The sequence below is a fragment of the Argopecten irradians genome, chromosome 3 (assembly GCF_041381155.1).
Source record: "Argopecten irradians isolate NY chromosome 3, Ai_NY, whole genome shotgun sequence".
NCBI lineage: Eukaryota > Metazoa > Mollusca > Bivalvia > Pectinida > Pectinidae > Argopecten > Argopecten irradians.
The window spans coordinates 2,635,092-2,648,227 of record NC_091136.1 but is presented as its reverse complement, the minus strand read 5'-3'; the positions used below and the strand labels follow the sequence as shown (position 1 = coordinate 2,648,227).

Here is a 13,136-nt window from a genome sequence, read left to right as displayed (position 1 = left end):
GATCTTTCTCTTTCGAGTGCTTCTTGCTTTCCTTGGAGCGATCTTTCTCTTTTGAATACTTCTTATCCTCTTTGCTTTCCTTGGAGCGATCTTTCTCTTTAGAATATTTCTTATCCTCTTTGCTTTCCTTGGAGCGATCTTTCTCTTTAGAGTGTTTCTTATCCTCTTTGCTTTCCTTGGAGCGATCTTTCTCTTTAGAATGTTTCTTATCCTCTTTGCTTTCCTTGGAGCGATCTTTCTCTTTAGAGTGTTTCTTATCCTCTTTGCTTTCCTTGGAGCGATCTTTCTCTTTTGAATGCTTCTTATCCTCTTTGCTTTCCTTGAGCGATCTTTCTCTTTAGAGTGTGTCTTATCCTCTTTGCTTTCCTTGGAGCGATCTTTCTCTTTAGAGTGTTTCTTATCCTCTTGCTTTCCTTGGAGCGATCTTTCTCTTTAGAGTGTTTCTTATCCTCTTTGCTTTCCTTTGAGCGATCTTTCTCTTTAGAGTGTGTCTTATCCTCTTTGCTTTCCTTGGAGCGATCTTTCTCTTTAGAATGCTTCTTATCCTCTTTGCTTTCCTTGGAGCGATCTTTCTCTTTAGAGTGTTTCTTATCCTCTTTGCTTTCCGTCGAGCGATCTTTCTCTTTAGAGTGTTTCTTATCCTCTTTGCTTTCCTTGGAGCGATCTTTCTCTTTAGAGTGTTTCTTATCCTCTTTGCTTTCCTTGGAGCGATCTTTCTCTTTAAAATAGTTCTTATCCTCTTTGCTTTCCTTGGAGCGATCTTTGTCTTTTGAATGTTTCTTATCTTCTTTGCTTTCCGTCGAGCGATCTTTCTTTTTTGAATGCTTATCTTCTTTGCTTTCCTTAGAGCGATCATTCTCTTTAGAATGTTTCTTTGCTTCTTTGCTTTCTTTCGAGCGATGTTTCTCTTTAGATTGTTTTTTTGCTTCTTTGCTTTCCTTAGAGTGATCTTTCTCTTTTGAATGCTTCTTTGCTTCTTTGCTTTCTTTCGAATGCGCCTTCATTTCTTTACTTTCTTTTGAATGTCTCTTCACTCCTATGTGCTTTTTAATTTCTTTGGATAGTTTTTTTTCTTTCGATTTATTTTTCTTTTCTTTCTTCTCCGTGCTAGCTTTTGATTTTTTTTCTTTTGAGCGATCCTTCGCCTTGCTTTTTTTCTGAGTTTCTTTCGTCTGTTTTGGAGGTGTTTTTACGACAGGTAACACCTCTGACAGCTTGCTAGCTGGTGACGCTAAGGAACGCTGTTGACTTTTATTATTGTTTTTGACTACTTTTCCTTTGCTTGGTTTTTTCACGGTTTTATTCGACTTTCCTTTAAACATTTAAAATAAAACCATTCACAGTAATCAATATTATTAATTGATAATACAAAATAGATAATATGATATATGATTAATGTTAATCATCTCATTATCAATTGTTATTCTAATTATGTGTCACAACCTTGTTTTTCTTTAATTGTTTTCATCTGTTGTATTGATAAATGAATAGATACGCACCAAATGTGTATTAGTGTGTAATAGCATTGAAGTTAAAGAGATAAAAAATATAGAAGTGTAACATCTTGATATCATTTGGTATTGTTCGATTTTTCTTACGATAATGAAAATGTAATTTTAACACGTTCATTAACTTCCATAGAACCAATGTCACCACAGAGGGTCCATTGTACATAAAGTTAGTATTCCAACGTAGTAAAGGGCGGAGAATGGATTTGAAATATTTATTTGGAAACATCTTGATATCTGCTAACATCGGTAATTATTTTATTGATAATTCTGATGTGAATAATAACATATGTACCCCAATTTAATACACTAGTCAGAAGACAAAACCAGAGATCAATGAATTCGTGAAAACAGTAATATTTCATCCATTGAATATTAAGTGGTTTGATTATAAGCTTTATCGAGTGATCAAAAATATATAGTAGATATGTCATTTACAAATTAAACATTACTACCTTTCTTTGTGCGTCACTGTTTTGTATAAAAACAAATAGGTAATTTGACCCTGTACTACTTTTTACAATCGATATCCGTTATTAGAAAACATATTTGTCACTCATTTCAATACACAGCATCTCCATCGGGCTGAAACGAATTTTTACTTTTTGGCAGCTTAGATTGAAGATTTTTTCTCAGCATTATACTGAATATTGTATATTGTAAACAACTTTATTTTCGTGATATAATTTTTTGCGATATACAATTTTTTGCGAGATACATTTTTTCCCGTAATTTCGCAAAAAGGAATTCTAGTGTATAGTTGTATAGAATGAACGTTTGATCGCAAATTTAGGTATTCGCGAATATGTCGAAAATAAAATATTTTATAACATTCCGTCTTTATACATTACAGAGTTAGCTCCCTATCGGGTAGGTATCGATCGTGACGTCATTACTTTGTAAGCGCAATTCACGTCATTTTCTCCAAAAAATATGACGTGAAGCTCGCAAACACGCTATGTCCTCATCAATACCTCTACGCAAGGACCGATTTCTCTGTACTATGCAAATATGGAATATCTTTACGGAGTAAGTTTCGTTTCAAGTTAAATTAAAAAAGGGGTACAAAAATAGCTTTGTTTGTTTATAAAAAAAACTGATATAACTCTATATCTTAACGTAAAACGTAATTAAAAAATCACTATTTATGTTCATGTTTTCAAAAGAAATACAGTTTATTGGAAAAAGTATAAATGTCAACGATCAATAAATTACAATTCGTGGTCTGGATTTCACGATTCCTTATTGAAGACGTTCCATGTCATCATTGCAATCCATCAATGCCATTTGAAGGAAATTTACGCTTTCAAAAACTGAATGAAATAATGATAAAAAGTGCTTCTATTCCAAAACATTCATTTAATTTTGAAACATAAAAAATGGTATATAAGTTCCATTGTACAACAGTGTCGTATGATATTACGTACACAATAACGAAAAACACAGCTGAGCTATCCATATTTGACTGAAAATCACGGTTTATTCATTGCATTATAATCTTAAGTGGCAAAGTTCCGACGGAATTATTTTGTAGGTAAGTGTGGTTATTTTGTAGTTCCGAAATCATTATTTTATAGTTATGGCGTACTTATTTTGCAATTTTTACGTAATTATTTTGTAGTTACGATGTATCTATTTTGTAGGTCCGACGAAATTATTTCAAAGTAACGATATCGTACTTTTGCAGTTCCGACGTAAATATTTTCTAGCAACGGCGTATCTATCTTGCAGTTACGGTGCAATTATTTCATACTTACGACCTAGTTATTTTGTAGTTCCTACGTAATAATTTTGTAGCTTCGACGTACTTATTTTGTACTTCCGGCGTAGTTACTTTATACTTCCGAAGTAGTTACTTTAAGTCTCATTTATCTCTCAAATCTGACTTAGCTATCTCTTTATGCATTTAGTTTAAATACATAGTACGTAGCCGAGTTAACACGTACATAGAGCATAGCGGAGTTAACAAGTACATAGAACATAGTGGTGTTAGCAAGTACATATAGCGGAGTTAATGGAGTTAACAGGTACATAGAACGTAGCGGTGTTAGCAAGTACATATAGCGGAGTTAACGGAGTTAGCAAATACATAGAACGTAGCGGTGTTAGCAAGTACATAGAAAGTAGTGGAGTTAGCAAGTACATAGAACGTAGCGGTGTTAGCAAGTAATATAACGTGCGGTGGTAGCAAGTACATATAGCGGAGTAAACGGAGTTAGCAAGTACATAGAACGTAGCGGTGTTAGCAAGTACATAGAACGTAGCGGTGTTAGCAAGTACATATAGCGGAGTTAACGGAGTTAGCAAGTACATAGAACGTAGCGGTGTTAGCAAGTACATAGAACGTAGCGGTGTTAGCAAGTACATAGAACGTAGCGGTGTTAGCAAGTACATAGAACGTAGCGGTGTTAGCAAGTACATATAGCGGAGTTAACGGAGTTAGCAAGTACATAGAACGTAGCGGTGTTAGCAAGTACATATAGCGGAGTTAACGGAGTTAGCAAGTACATAGAACGTAGCGGTGTTAGCAAGTACATAGAACGTAGCGGTGTTAGCAAGTACATAGAACGTAGCGGTGTTAGCAAGTACATATAGCGGAGTTAACGGAGTTAGCAAGTACATAGAACGTAGCGGTGTTAGCAAGTACATAGAACGTAGCGGTGTTAGCAAGTACATAGAACGTAGCGGTGTTAGCAAGTACATAGAACGTAGCGGTGTTAGCAAGTACATAGAACGTAGCGGTGTTAGCAAGTACATAGAACGTAGCGGAGTTAGCAAGTACATAGAACGTAGCGGTGTTAGCAAGTACATAGAACGTAGCGGTGTTAGCAAGTACATATAGCGGAGTTAACGGAGTTAGCAAGTATATAGAACGTAGCGGTGTTAGCAAGTACATAGAACGTAGCGGTGTTAGCAAGTACATATAGCGGAGTTAACGGAGTTAGCAAGTACATAGAACGTAGCGGTGTTAGCAAGTAAATAGAACGTTGCGGTGTTAGCAAGTACATAGAACGTAGCGGTTTAGCAAGTACATAGAACGTAGCGGTATTAGCAAGTACATAGAAAGTAGCGGTGTTAGCAAGTACATAGAACGTAGCGGTGTTAGCAAGTACATGTAGCGGAGTTAACGGAGTTAGCAAGTACATAGAAAGTAGCGGTGTTAGCAAGTACATAGAACGTAGTGGTGTTCGCAAGTACATAGAACGTAGCGGTGTTAGCAAGTACATAGAACGTAGCGGTGTTAGCAAGTACATAGAACGTAGCGGTGTTAGCAAGTACATAGAACGTAACGGAGTTAGCAAGTACATATAGCGGAGTTAACGGAGTTAGCAAGTACATAGGAAGTAGCGGTGTTAGCAAGTACATAGAACGTAGCGGTGTTAGCAAGTACATATAGCGGAGTTAACGGAGTTAGCAAGTACATAGAACGTAGCGGTGTTAGCAAGTACATATAGCGGAGTTAACGGACTATCAAGTACATAGAACGTAGCGGTGTTAGCAAGTACATAGAACGTAGCGGTGTTAGCAAGTACATAGAACGTAGCGGTGTTAGCAAGTACATAGAACGTAGCGGTGTTAGCAAGTACATAGAACGTAGCGGTGTTAGCTAGTGCATAGAACGTAGCGGAGTTAACAAGTACATAGGATGTAGCGGTGTTAGCAAGTACATAGAACGTTGCGGTGTTAGCAAGTACATAGAACGTAGCGGAGTTAGCAAGTACATAGAACGTAGCGGTGTTAGCAAGTACATAGAACGTAGCGGTGTTAGCAAGTACATAGAACGTAGCGGTGTTAGCAAGTACATAGAACGTAGCGGTGTTAGCAAGTACATAGAACGTAGCGGAGTTAGCAAGTACATAGAACGTAGCGGTGTTAGCAAGTACATAGAACGTAGCGGAGTTAGCAAGTACATAGAACGTAGCGGTGTTAGCAAGTACATAGAACGTAGCGGAGTTAGCAAGTACATAGAACGTAGCGGTGTTAGCAAGTACATATAGCGGAGTTAACGGAGTTAACGGAGTTAGCAAGTACATAGAACGTAGCGGTGTTAGCAAGTACATATAACGGATTAGAACAAGTACATAGAACGTAGCGGTGTTAGCAAGTACATAGAACGTAGCGGTGTTAGCAAGTACATAGAACGTAGCGGTGTTAGCAAGTACATATAGCGGAGTTAACGGAGTTAGCAAGTACATAAGAACGTAGCGGTGTTAGCAAGTACATAGAACGTAGCGGTGTTAGCAAGTACATAGAACGTAGCGGTGTTAGCAAGTACATAGAACGTAGCGGTGTTAGCAAGTACATAGAACGTAGCGGTGTTAGCAAGTACATAGAACGTAGCGGTGTTAGCAAATACATAGAACGTAGCGGTGTTAGCAAGTACATAGAACGTAGCGGAGTTAGCAAGTACATATAGGGGAGTTAACGGAGTTAGCAAGTACATAGAACGTAGCGGTGTTAGCAAGTACATAGAACGTAGCGGTGTTAGCAAGTACATAGAACGTAGCGGTGTTAGCAAGTACATAGAACGTAGCGGTGTTAGCAAGTACATAGAACGTAGCGGTGTTAGCAAGTACATAGAACGTAGCGGTGTTAGCAAGTACATAGAACGTAGCGGTGTTAGCAAGTACATAGAACGTAGCGGTGTTAAAGTACATATAGCGGAGTTAACGGAGTTAGCAAGTACATAGAACGTAGCGGTGTTAGCAAGTACATAGAACGTAGCGGTGTTAGCAAGTACATATAGCGGAGTTAACGGAGTTAGCAAGTACATAGAACGTAGCGGTGTTAGCAAGTACATAGAACGTAGCGGTGTAAGCAAGTACATAGAACGTAGCGGTGTTAGCAAGTACATAGAACGTAGCGGTATTAGCAAGTACATAGAAAGAAGCGGTGTTAGCAAGTACATATAACGTAGCGGTGTTAGCAAGTACATATAGCGGAGTTAGGAAGTACATAGAACGTAGCGGTGTTAGCAAGTACATATAGCGGAGTTAACGGAGTTAGCAAGTACATAGAACGTAGCGGTGTTAGCAAGTACATATAGCGGAGTTAACGGAGTTAGCAAATACATAGAACGTAGCGGTGTTAGCAAGTACATAGAACGTAGCGGTGTTCGCAAGTACATAGAACGTAGCGGTGTTAGCAAGTACATAGAATGTAGCGGTGTTAGCAAGTACATAGAACGTAGCGGAGTTAGCAAGTACATAAAACGTAGCTATGTTAGTTAGTGCATAGAACGTAGCGGTGTTAGCAAGTACATAGAACGTAGCGGTGTTAGCAAGTGCATAGAACGTAGCGGTGTTAGCAAGTACATAGAACGTAGCGGTGTTAGCAAGTACATAGAACGTAGCGGTGTTAGCTAGTGCATAGAACGTAGCGGTGTTAGCAAGTACATAGAACGTAGCGGTGTTAGCAAGTACATAGAACGTAGCGGTGTTAGCAAGTACATAGAACGTAGCGGTGTTAGCAAGTACATAGAACGTAGCGGTGTTAGCAAGTACATAGAACGTAGCGGTGTTAGCTAGTGCATAGAACGTAGCGGTGTTAGCAAGTACATAGAACGTAGCGGTGTAAGCTAGTGCATAGAACGTAGCGGTGTTAGCTAGTGCATAGCGGAGTTAGCTTATAGTAGATCTACCGATTGAAGTATTATGTATTAAGCATTATTATTCGTTGGTATGATATCATTGCGTTTTCGTGAGACATTGCAATGGTCGCAACACAATTTGATCTGCAAAATATTGAGAAATGTATGAAATATTAACTTAACCCTTTTTAGATAACTTGAGCTATATCAAGAATATCGATAATGATTTTTAGTAATTTGTTCAGAAGTCGTTTAATCCTGATGCTTGTTAACATGCTTTAATATAAAACTGGTCGTAATACCAGTTGCGATCATCGCCGAACGGAAGTTCTTGATCCGTTCTTAAGTAATTTCGGAAAGACGTCACGCAGTGTTCTCGGCAGCGACGTTACAATATCGACTAACATCGACTCGTTTAAAAAGAGGGTCCAATTTAAGCTATGTTCAATATCTATATCAAAAGTTTCCAAATCGTTACCGCCCGTTTTGACTTTACTTAACATTATTTCTGTATGGTTTACATTAAAACAACTTCACTTTTTCAGATTTTATCTGATCATAAAAAACATTCCGGCAGATATAATGAGATTTTAAGATATATTATGTATGCATATAGTGGTTTATTATATGTTCTACGAAGACTTTTGCTTCTGGTGATGCAAAAAAGATATATAAATATATTAAATAAAATATAAAAGTTGTACCATTGTATATCTACCTTGATAATGACATATATATGTTATTGGTGTAAACAGATTCATTGACTTGTAAATAATAACAAATTCTCCATATCCCGATATTTCTGAAAGTGTTTCAAGAATTAATTTGAAAACATGTTCGTGTACAATAAATTGCAACGAAATCAAGACGCATTTATTCGAACGAAATATTATCATATTTATCATATTATATGTATGTAATTATATAATATGTATTTAAGATAAAAAATAAAATCATAATATATGATATTGCTTACGTACCTTGCTTCGATTTTCCTTTAGCTTCCGATAATACTGAAACGGTAAAACAAAAGGATTAGATAACAAGATGCTACAAAAATACGACAACGTGAAACTGAATATTTATAAAACATGTACTATACAAAGAAATTCATTTGAAGGTCTTGGATAGATCTGATTGGAATTGATTCCTTAAATTTCTCGGAAATAGGATTTGGGTTTGATAAACGTTATTTATTTTCAAGTTCTGTAGCGGTAGATTTGTTTTTCATGTTTGACATATTTTCACATGCATACACAGGGTAGATTTATACTGGTCTATATAGATTCCCAAACGAAATTTTCAGCACATTCAAGAACGCTCAACTTTGAAGAAGACTTCGGTTGAAAGAGAAGTTTTAATTTCTCACTTTTGGGATTCTAACGTGTCGAAATGATCCGAATTCTGACTAAATTACTTTTACTTAAACAAAATACCTGCATGAAGTTATTAGATTCCGAAAAATGATTTATTTTATTATTTTGGCTGGGAATAATCATTAAAATACTGTAGAAACATGTTTACCTGTGATATTTAGGAAATTCATGCCACATTGAGAATCCTACATCGCCGACAGAGCATATCGATACCCATCATTTGATATTAATTGATTTATAATCGTGTTATTATGTGTTTTACCGATACAAAATGGATATAAAATAATTTCTTTTTTGCTTTTTGTGCATGCATAATCCATGTTTTTTTCGATGCAATTGTCCAATGATAGTAATGGGGTAAAGTGAGTAAACTTTGTAACGGAAGAAAAACACTAATTCGTCTGCTCTTTTTGATAGAGACACAATACCATTCTTCGGCGTTGGAGCATCTTTATATAATGTTTGTAAAGTAATAAATTCCACGAATTCTACATGGTTATTTAGTTTTGTGTACATTATGCGAGGATCTTTGTGAATGAAAAAAATCGCCTTATAATAAAACATACGCTAGCATTATCAATGCTTTCTTATAGACTGTAAAGGCAGAATTATTCACTGTCTCACAATGTGGGCTGTTAGCTTACTTTAAACATATTGTTTTCTCTTATTTCTGCAATGGTCAATGTTTTACTACCATTATTTCTCGATTGCTAACCAAAGTTCTATATCCATAGCACCCAAAAGTCAATGATATAATGTCATTTACGTTATATTACTTATATTTAACTTAATTATATTGACTGATTTTATTATAGTAAACGTATTTTTAGAAAGTTTTTGTCATCATTTTCGCTTTCTTTTTATATATTATATATACACTATCACTCATTTGCCCTCGAGGGAAGATAAATTAATACCCAAAGTCTCGTGATACGAACAATGGAATATCACATAAGAAAACTAAATATGAAATAAAGTTGTCAAAATATGTGAATGATGAAATAGCCAGAGGAAAAAATTAGAATGGTACTTACCACATAATGCTAGTACAATGATCAGACACACAAAGAGCGACGTTCGAAGTACCCCCATCTTGGCGACTGATCCTTCGAATATACTAATTTAACTGCATCTCGAATACCTTCTTATATATACAAATCTCATCCAATAAAAATCGCGATTTAGGGAAGCTAATTTTACGTCACAAAAACTTCAATATTTTCATTGTTGGATTAATTAATGCTTTGTTCACCAGAATATCGAATATTCACAATTCTTATCCAGATTGATCTATTATCGTACTCAAATGTATATTTTCTTGTTCACACATGACGCTCTGTTGACACTGTATCCCTTGTAACCAAATATATGAAACAATTTCAGCAATATCGACCCCGCGCGGTTCTACAAATCACTAGAAATGTTTACATATCTACATATGTTACCTACATCTAACGATCATCACATGGGGAAGTATCTCCATAGCAAAATGAAGCATTTAAAAAGACTCATTTGTGTCGAAAATAAAAATAAAGACATGTTACGAGCATGAAAACTTAATTTATGAAATTCAGTATGCATTAAACACTAGGTCTGTGTTGAATACTATTTGGTATAGACGTTTTGTCATCAACATATGATGCGGGCTATTCCATGTTTTTTAATTAAATTACTGTCCGATTTTTGTGTCACTACTGACCGTGATATCGATGATTGCTGTTGACCAATAGGAAATGTATAAAATGTTTACACAAACCTTAACTGACCTTTAATGATTGTGTATCAATGTTAACTGTTAACAAATAATTGTAAACCAAGTTTCTTTCGCATGCGATTTACTTTCGCGAATTTCGCGATCCATGTGCATTCCCGTAAATTTTGATCATTGCGAACTTATTTTGAAATAAAAATTGCAAAATTCAGTACCTTCTCTCGCGTGCGATTCACTTTCGCAAACTACGCGATCCATGTACATTCGAGAAATTTTATCTTCGGGAATTAGCGTCTTCATCATTAATATTTATATGAATTTCCATTCCAATTTAAATTCCGTAAATCTTTGCGAACTTGTTTTGAAATGCGAATCGCAAAATAAATAGCTGCGAAAGTAAGTTTACAGTATCTGATTTTAATACTCGTTTAACTCGTTAAATAGGGATAAACAACATGTGCTACGGAACATCTTTTGTTTTCTCTGCGCAAAGTGTTTAATTAGTCGACATTGAACTGGCATTGAATCATTATTAAATGAATCAGTTGATAAATTGTATTTCTAATATTGTTTTCAACATCCTAAGAAAACATGTATGCTCACATAGTTGCAGTTCAGTAAATATTTCAATTACCTAAATTTCTAACTACCGCATACATGGAGTTTCGGCTACTATAAATCAATTTGCTTTTGTGGATACTAAATTTATCGATTTCAATGTTAAAATAAATTCGCGAAATATTCAATCAATAAATCATGTAAATAATAGATTATTTACCTTTTCTATACTTAATTATCTTAATAATGAACACAAACTTACATCACTCTCACATTTACGTTTTTTTTTATATTTCATTGATTCACATCCCTTCAAAATACATTTATTTATTTTTTGATTTAAATAAATCAAGTTCGCAAAGATTAACATTTCGGGATTGAAAACAAACCAATGTAATTACCTTAATTACCTATCACTAGGGATATATATTCGCAAATGTACTTACATCGCGAAAGTAACTAGCGCAAAAAAGAAAAAAAAAAGCTCTACTACGACTTATATAAGGGATTTGCTACAAAAACAATATGTGTAACATAGAAAATATGAGATAAAAGTGACCTTGACTTCCATCTGCAAACATCATCTGTCTTTTTTCTCTGTTTACATTTTAATATGGTTGATGGGACCCTGTTTGATTAGTCCACAATAAAACGACTGTTCGAGCGAGTGGTATATGTTTGTTATTTTTTATGAGATAATTATCGATTTTATCAATGGAGATAATCCAGTGTCATATAGAGATCAGTCGGAAATATTCGGGCATTCTCGTGCTTGACGGAAAGGTCCGAAGAAGTCCGATTGATAAAGAAATTAAACGCTATGATAACTCAGGCATGCGTCATTATCTGGAAACTGCCCAAAAAATTTCGATCCGAACTCGCGCCACAGAGATGGTGGTCTCCAAGTCAAAATATATAGTATGTGGATATCTTCCTATGGCATCTATGGTCTATATAGATGCCATAGGAAGATAGTGTAATGCTTATATTTACATTATCAACTCATTTTAGGTTTTCTGCATTAACATTATTTAAGCTAGACCAGGAAAACCGTTTATCAACGACGATGTCATCCATTTTACAGCCAATTTGACGGTGATCAGCTGACGTCTCCACGTCAACATTAGTGACATCATAATGGTCACGTTTTGGGTGTCATTGTAGGAATGAATTTCAACTTTAAAAAATTGGTGTCTTGGTTATACCGTCATATACTTCATTTTGCCTTGGTTTGTTTATATACTAGAAGTGACAAGTAAATGTAAATATAAAGAAATAAACCTATCAGAAATAGAGTTATTATGTACAGTTCATAAGGAAATTCCTATTGACAAATAAATTTAAAATCAATGTTTATAAATCAAATAATTAAGTTTAGTGATTTTATACAATGCGATACAAGTTTTACTTTACCTTTATTCATACCCCCTTTATGTATTACTTTGTTTTGAGTTCATTCTACGCGGTGGGCGAGTGGGTAAGATGTCCTGAAGTATTACTACAAGCCCTCCACCTCTGGGATGCGTATTTGAACCAAACAACAAACCTGGCACGTCCTTGCATCACCCTGGCTGTTGATAGGACGTTAAACTAATAAATCCCCTCATTCTACGTTCAATATCATCAAGCTAAGTAGTACATGTATAGGTTAATTTGCTTCAATAGACAAATGGACGATGTTCACATTTCATCGATATGTTTAACAGAGCTGTCTGGTGGATTTTCTATTGTCATACGTTATCTTAAACAGTTGGAACGCCTTTAAAACATGTCATACATAATTTTCAGGTTATCATTTTAGCTGTCCTAAACAAAAATCATAGTGCTTTATAAAAACTATATATAGTTTAAAGCAAGAAAAACACTTTCTGTATTGACTATTTTTTACCAGATACACATGAATAAGACTCGAATAAACTAAACATAATGCTTTAATTTCTTTAAATGGATTCAAACAATTTTATCATGTCTTAGCATTTATTTATCAAACTGTATTTAGAAGGTGTTCCATTTTAGAACCCAAAGCTGCTGAAACACATGGCTGGGCAGGGCATGCTTCAAAGTTCTCTCTTTATAAACAGATCATGAAATTAAAAAAATGAAGGCATCTATTCTTGGAGTGTCAAAAGAAAAAGTTGAATTCAAGCCCACGCTAGAAAATGTTTACAATTATCTTCAAAAAGTATTCCAATTTGAATAGAGTCACGTCATTTTAAGTTATCTATTTAGATTAGAGGGACAAAAATATAACGAAACTATCTGAATGTAAATGACTAGGAGAAAGGCAGGGTGGTAATTAAGAGAAAATGTGATAAAGGCATACAATAATGACATTTGTCAGTGGTCAAGCGGAACGGATTCTGCATATTAACGACTTCAGCTTTGAAAAAGAT

The 13,136-nt window shown here is 35.2% G+C and overlaps 2 protein-coding genes across 2 annotated transcripts in view; both read right to left on the bottom strand.

Moving 5' to 3' along the window:
• Positions 1–9,782, bottom strand: part of LOC138317305 (IgGFc-binding protein-like) — a 41,621-nt gene extending 31,839 nt beyond the window's left edge. Inside the window, exons 1-2 of the mRNA XM_069258872.1 lie at positions 9,509–9,782; positions 8,079–8,111 (exon numbers count right to left, since the gene is read on the bottom strand). Of these exons, the coding sequence (XP_069114973.1) occupies positions 8,079–8,111; positions 9,509–9,566 (91 nt within the window). The 5' untranslated portion in view covers positions 9,567–9,782. The remainder of the gene's footprint in view (positions 1–8,078; positions 8,112–9,508) is intronic.
• LOC138317307 (splicing regulatory glutamine/lysine-rich protein 1-like) lies at positions 212–1,803 on the bottom strand. The gene has a single exon (XM_069258874.1). It carries the CDS (start codon positions 1,320–1,322, stop codon positions 303–305), a length of 1,020 nt encoding a protein of 339 aa, XP_069114975.1. The 5' UTR covers positions 1,323–1,803; the 3' UTR covers positions 212–302.
• Positions 9,783–13,136: the final 3,354 nt, after the last annotated feature.